Here is a 7,272-nt window from a genome sequence, read left to right on the forward strand (position 1 = left end):
GCTGCTCATGGCCTCGAACTGCTGAATGGTGCACTAGGGCTCAAAACGACCAGTCGGGTCGTTACAATTAAGGAAACATAATAACTCATTTAATACTCAAAAGAGTAAAAGGAATCTGTTATTTAATGAGAGTGAAAGTTTAGGAAATATTTTTTATTAAGTTTCCTTGGTAAGAAACGTGAGAAAATTTAACTAATTAATTAAGGCAAAGTTTAATGAAGAAAAATTCACCAAAAAATCTGAAAAACTAAATTAATTAAGTGAATATTTTTAAATATTTATGAAATACTTAAATTACTATATTGTCCTATGGGAACTCTATGTTTTAAAGGACAAAAAAGGCAATCAACATTTCGCTAAGCGTCTTCGTGCTTTTAATATAATATAGATATAGATATATAGAATATAGATATAGATATAGATATCAAAAGCGGGGACAAAATCAAAATAGCAGCACAAAAATATGCTATTTGTGTAAATCACCTACTTTGACCCAAGCCCAAATTCTTCTCAAGCGGAGTCGAAGAAAAACAAGCAAATGAGCGCCAACTTATACCGTGTCCTGCCTTAAAGAAAAAACCCTCGTTTGAGCAAATTGCTCTAGCGAACTCCTCACGTTCACTCCCTGGCAGAATTAAAATTGGTATGTTTTTCTTTCTCTCTCTAATTATACTTTTGAATTACTGCATTCCATATGTTGAATTTCAAGTTCAAGCTATTGTATCATTATGAACTGAAGGTTTCTGATGTAAACTTAATTTTTTTTAAAGTTTCCTATCATCTAACACAGTATGAAAGTGATTCTCTACTGTCGTTTACAGTTCAAAGATGTTTATAGTGCAAGACATGATAGAATTATCAGTTTTTATTAGCTTTGTAGATTGAATTTTGCAGTTTTAGGACTAAGATACTACATTTGAGACCAAGGCTTGTTTGGTTTGGCCTATAATTTTTCAGTGTAAATTTTGTGTGGGACTTTATGCATTATGGGGGTCGTTTGGTTTAAAGACAAGTTATGATGCGATTACTAATGCAAGGATTGCAATGTATGGATTGTAATATAGGGATCGTATAATGCAAGGATGATTCTTGTTGAATGTCTAGTTTGATATATTACTAAATATTAGTATACAATGTACAATTTAAAATATTTATTTAGTTTTTAAAACAAAACAAAAAGTTCTTACTTTTATGAGTGTTTGGTCATTTTAGCTTTTTAGTCCATGTATACTAATAACTCCATACCTGTTCCGCGATTCTATCTCACATACCTTAATGTAGGTATTATTTATGAGGAAAACAAAAAGGAGCAACAAAACATTGTATTAATTAATATTGATTTCTATGTGGAGATTATATCTCCTTAATATTCCAACAAACATTGTATAAGCTTATGCTGATTTATATGTGGGATTATATCTCTTAAAATTCAAACCAAACGGTCCCTACTGTGTATTATTTTATGTGGGATAGATCGTGTGAATATGAATCAGGCATTAGCAGTATTTCGGTAAGAGAACCTAAAAGTGAACAAAATTTATTAAAGCTAATTCTTTAATTTGGTATTGCAATAAAATGTTTGGCTCAATTCTTCACCTCATCTATGTGTGCAGTTTGATGCTAATTGATAAATTTAATATATCAGTTTATCATCTGGAAAGCATTATATGTAAATAGTTTGTTTTTCTTCTTTGTTTCTGAGCCATTAATCATTTGATACAACTAGTCTCGTAAACTGTTATGGAAAGGGTCGTGTATTGACATGATCAAAAGAAATGAGTAGTGCCACTATATTAACTAATCATTTGTTTCTGATCCATTAATCATTTGATTGTTTTCTCTTGGTTAGTCTCCTGCTAACTTCTCACAGTTGCAGCATGTTTCTCCAATATGAATTCAAGTTTTTTGCTGGATTTTTATGTCTTCTGTTGTCTCCAGACTCTTCTATCGATTCTCTAAAATGATGGAAACGAAGATCATGAAAGTGTCAGGCCGAGAACCTTCTGATATCATAAGCAACCTTCCTCGCGATGTAATTAAGTTCATTTTGACGTGTTTGCCTCTGCGAGATGCTGTTAGGACCAGTATCTTGTCGAGGAAATGGAGGTATAACTGGACCAAAGTTCCAAAATTAACGCTTGATAGCAGACTGTGGAAAAAAACCAAGCAGAATATATCCAACCCTAGAGTTAAGTTTGCAGTGATTCTCTTTCAGCTCTTGTCACTTCATCAAGGACCAATTACTGAGTGTAGAGTCTCCATTTCTGATCTGAAAGACTGCCCTGAAATTGACAACTTGATATTTTTTCTGTCAAGGAATGGGGTCGAGCATCTCGATTTTGAATTTCCGAAGGGTGAAAAGTACAAATTGCCCTCTTCAGTTTTCACATGTTCACACATGAGGCATTTGACTCTTAAATATTGTTTGATCAATCTTCCACCTGCATTTGAAGCATTTAGTAGGCTTCTTATCCTGGAATTGTATAAAGTCACTATTTCTGACAAATCTCTTGAGAATTTAATATCCTTTTGCCCAAAGCTCGAGCATGTGGAGCTCGAAATCTCAGTCCCTTTGAACTCTATTGAAGTTAATGCTCCTCAACTAAGATCCTTCTACTTCGGGACCAAAATAAATTCTGTATGTTTCAAGAATACCCCTCTTCTTGATTATGTTGATATTGTGATGCAAGATGTAAATAATGGTTCTGTGGAGAGAGGAAAATGTAATTTTGTGGAGTTTTTTGGTTCTTTGCCTGCTCTTAAGGATCTCAACTTGGATTATTTTATTATCAAGGTAAAAGTGTCTAGAACTAATATTATTTATGTTCGTTGACATATCATGTCTCTGTTGTCCTGACTTTAATATTTGCCTTGGAAGACACTAATTGCAGGAATAGATGAAATCCCGGTGAGGCTTCCCATGCTTCTTCTCTGTCTTAGACAGCTTTACCTATGCGAGATTCGTATAAGCGAGTTAGATGATATCCGCTGTCTTTTTTGCTTGATTAGAAGCTCCCCATATTTGGAAGAAATTGGAATGGAGGTCTGAAATAACTATCTTGACTTATTTTCTCTTCTTTTTTTCCCCCTCTTTTTGTATGTTCCAGGTTATGTTGTTGTTTTCCTCATTTTGTAATATTTTCTCAGGCATTTAATGACAAAGGAGATGAACTTCCTGTTCTTGAATTTTTGGAAGCTGAATATCATTCAGACATGAAGTTGAATCAGCTTACCAAAGTTAGCTTGAAAGAAATTAGTGGCACAAAGCCTGAGATGGAACTGATCAAGCTTCTCTTGGCCAAGTCTCTGAAGTTGGAGACTATGCTAATTGAGCCTTGCATAGAACCTGAATCTCCTCAAACATTAGTTGAGATACTGAAACAGGTTAATGAATTTCAGAGGGCATCACCTAAAACAAAAGTCAAATTTGTAGACAGAGAAGTCTAATGCATCACCAGAAAGAGCTATACACATTCACTATGCAATATGTTATGATAAAGATATGGGAAAAGACTCCAAAATTTGACTGCTAGAGAGGAGGCAGGCGTTCACTGAAGTTGTTCCCACATCAAGTTCTTATTAATCTTTGTCCGTGTTATTTCTATTGTCTATAGGCATTTCGCCTCCGGACTCACTAGCCCGACTAATTTGGTTTCGTATCGGGCAAGCTCACAAAAGGGTCAAGCATTCCCTACTAAGAGATTAGAATCTGAGATCTCTTGTCAAGATGGAGGGATCCCGACCTCTCACCACACTACTTTTAGTGGTTTTGTCAGCTTCAATTTTTTCTCTAGCTCAAATTTCTATCATAGACAGAATTTTCAGGCAATATTTCTTGCCAAATTTTACTCAGTTTTGCCTGCATTATTTATGCTATATTGCTTATCCATTCAGGCATCTAGAGCATATGATCTAGTATCTTATTAGGTAGTAAGTAGTGTCTTAGTAGCCTCTGTTTTAAAAGGCACAATTGGGACTCGCCCGGGGCTCGCACTCGTAAAACACCCCTGGGCTTATGTGTGTGGCTTGGTTCCGTGAGACTTACGCCTCGCCCGGGGCTTATTCCCGGACACGCCCAACGCCCATCGTACTGGGCTCGCCTAATAGAATTTTATGCAATTGTGTTGTAACTAACTTTGTAAATCCTTAAATTTTCTTAATAAATCGTTGGCTATTCAAAATTACTTTTTTCTTAATCATTAATCATTAAGTTGAACATATTCTATGTTATAATTAAAATAAAAATTATTGCACCTTATCCACTATGACGGCTATGATAGTAAATTTTAAATAAATCTTTCATTTAAAAGTATTTATTTATTAACCGCACGCATACTCACTATATCTATATACGTATAAGTTTTTAGCATTTCGAAAAAGCCCCTCTCCTTTCGTCTACGTTGTTATGTCTTTATTATATAATAATTCATAATTTTTTTTATAATTATTTTCCTAAGTATTTTTTTTCCACTTTACGAGATACAATATTTATTAATTTAATAGCTCAGTATTAGCTAGTAACTATTTACAAATAACTAGTATTGTAACCCGCGCGATGCGCAGATCGTATTAAAAAGTATAATTATTTCAAATTGTGATATCTGTTACTTTGAGCATATTAGATTACATTATTTGAAAAATAAAAATTCAACTTCCATTTTGATTTTCAATATAATATATCTAATAAAAAATCTATATGAAATTAGAGGAAGTAGATCATAATAGAATAGTATTTTTATTTTTTATTTTCTTTATTATATTATCCATTAGTTGAATATATACACACACACATCTTACTTGGTACTTTTTCTATTATTTCTAAATTAATCAATAATATTTTTGTGTATTACATACTTACTTCATTTTATAATTAATTCAAACTATAAATGTTCTCATATTATCTCTATCTCCCTATTTATACATTTTTCAAAACTATTGTGACATTTTAATTAGTTTTCTGCATCTAACTTTTTTACCTATAATATCATATTTAGTACTCCCTTTGTTCCAGATTATGTGAACCTATTTCCTTTTTGGTCCGCTCCAAAAAGAATGACCCCTTTCTAAATTTGGTAACAATTTAGATTAAATTTACAATTCTACCCTTAACGAGAAGCTTTTATAACCACACAAATACTCAGGACCCCTTTTTGATCCGTATCCAGTCAAACATGTTCACATAAATTGGAACGGAGGGAGTACTAATTTGTGATATTGAGTTTGTTCAAAGTAAAATCAAATTTTTTATTTTATTATAACATCTACTAATAATTTTTAATAATTTTTATTTTTATATTATGAGTCATAACCAATTATCCATAGTTTGAGCATTCTCATCATAGTTTTAAGAACCTTCTAATCTCAATTCAAATAGTCTTTCCCTTCATTTCTAATAGTAAATTTTTAAAAATTTAACGTAATTTTGCTATTTTCTTAATCTAACATATAGTCTTATTACGTTTTATGTGACTTTTCATTAACTTGTAACTTTATTTAATATCATTATCAACTACTATTCTTTAATATAATTAGATAAATATATAATTTTTTAATCATAAAATAAATATTTATTTTGTTTTTAAAAATATTGCTTGAAAATTTTAAATTATTTAAATATTAATAATATTTTTAAGTATTGTATATTTACTTTATTTTATTTTCTAAACCTATGATTTATAAATATCCACACATTATCTCTAATTTTTTTTATTATTCAATATTTTTAGTTTTTGATTTTATCTATTAGGGTTACGTGGACTTATCCATATTATGACTTTTCTTATCACAATATAAAAAACTTTCTCACCTCAAATTTAAATTAGTTTTACCCTTTTTCTCTATGATAAAAAATCTGAATTTTTAATTTTTCTCTATTTATTATTTATTTTTGATATTATAATATTCAATTTCTAATATTATTATGTTGTCATGTGAATTTTTGTTAGCTTGTTTGAATTTAATATCACTACCACACTCATTCTAATATAGTATAGATAAAAATCAAATAACTTTCTCATCTCAAATTCAAATAATTTTTATCATTCTATTTTCTAAATTGGACCGTATTTTCAAAAATTTATGTTATGCTTTCAAACTTAAACAAATTGCACTCAATTCAAATATTAATCATTCAAAAAAAAATTCTTAATTGTTTGAACACATTATATCTGACTATCGTAGTAATATTTACGTATAAAATATTTGTTTGTCCGATTTATCAACATTAATATGACTTTACTATTCTTCTTATTAAAATAGTTTTTACTGATTATTTAATTTTTTTCTTACCTTATAAATAATATGTCCGGACACGCCCAACGCCCAGCGTACTGGGCTCGCCTAATAGAATTTTATGCAATTGTGTTGTAACTAACCTTGTAAATCCTTAAATTTTCTTAATAAATCGTTGGCTATTCAAGATTACTTTTTTCTTAGTCATTAATCATTAAGTTGAAAGTATTCTATGTCATAATTAAAATAAAAATTATTGCACGTTATCCACTAAGACGGCTATGATAGTAAATTTTAAATAAATCTTTCATTTAAAAGTATTTATTTATTAACCGCATGCACACTCACTGTATCTATATACGTATAAGTTTCTAGCATTTCGAAAAAGCCCCTCTCCCTTCGTCTACGTTGTTATATCTTGTAACGACCCGGTCAGTCGTTCTGAGAGTTATAGCCCCGTTTCTTCCATTTCTATTTCTTTATGTGTTATTCAACTATATTGAGTTGTATCGAGTTGGTAGGTTTGGGTTCGGAGTAGTTTTGCAGTGAAATGAACACTTAGTCTCTTAGTTAGAAAGCTAAGTTAGAAAAGTCAACCGGAAGTTGACTTATGAGAAAGAATTCGGATTTGGATTTTTATGATTTGATTAGCTTCGTTGGGTGATTTTAGACTTAGAAGTGTGTCTGGAATGTAATTCGGAGGTCTGTGGTAGAATTAGGCTTGAATTGGCGAAAGTTGGAAGTTTAGAAGTTCATAGGCTTGAATTCGAGGTTGATTTGGTGTTGTTTTGGGTATTCCGCAGGCTCGACTAAGTTTGGTAGTGATATATGACTTGTTGGAATTATTGGTTGAGGTCCCGAGGGCCTCGGGTGAGTTTCGGATAGGTTTGGGTTGTGTTGCGCTCGTTTTTCTTATGTTTCGACGCGGTTTCTTCAAGCATAAATGATATCATATTGAACAAATGAGCTCCTATTTCTTTTTTGATTGAAGCATTAGATCTGTATCATAATTACGGACCCGTAGCAAAAAGAATCGTCGAA

General features: G+C 31.4%; 1 protein-coding gene across 1 annotated transcript; it reads left to right on the forward strand.

Moving 5' to 3' along the window:
* The first annotated feature begins 528 nt into the window (after positions 1-528).
* On the forward strand, positions 529-3,899 carry LOC109211298 (F-box/FBD/LRR-repeat protein At1g13570-like). Its single transcript, XM_019374821.1, has 4 exons — positions 529-643; positions 1,939-2,794; positions 2,879-3,043; positions 3,148-3,899. Exons 2-4 carry the CDS (start codon positions 1,961-1,963, stop codon positions 3,445-3,447), a joined length of 1,299 nt encoding a protein of 432 aa, XP_019230366.1. The 5' UTR covers positions 529-643; positions 1,939-1,960; the 3' UTR covers positions 3,448-3,899.
* Positions 3,900-7,272: the final 3,373 nt, after the last annotated feature.

Source organism: Nicotiana attenuata, unplaced genomic scaffold (assembly GCF_001879085.1).
Source record: "Nicotiana attenuata strain UT unplaced genomic scaffold, NIATTr2, whole genome shotgun sequence".
NCBI classification, from domain to species: Eukaryota; Viridiplantae; Streptophyta; class Magnoliopsida; order Solanales; family Solanaceae; genus Nicotiana; species Nicotiana attenuata.

What these genes read in the sequence shown, in the direction of transcription:
- LOC109211298 (XM_019374821.1), top strand. Translation starts at nt 1,961, where the DNA reads ATGATGGAAACGAAGATCATGAAAGTGTCAGGCCGAGAACCTTCTGAT. An exon ending in TGGATTATTTTATTATCAAG is followed by an intron (nt 2,795 to 2,878) that starts GTAAAAGTGTCT and finishes TTGCCTTGGAAG; the next exon opens with ACACTAATTGCAGGAATAGA. An exon ending in TGGAAGAAATTGGAATGGAG is followed by an intron (nt 3,044 to 3,147) that starts GTCTGAAATAAC and finishes ATATTTTCTCAG; the next exon opens with GCATTTAATGACAAAGGAGA.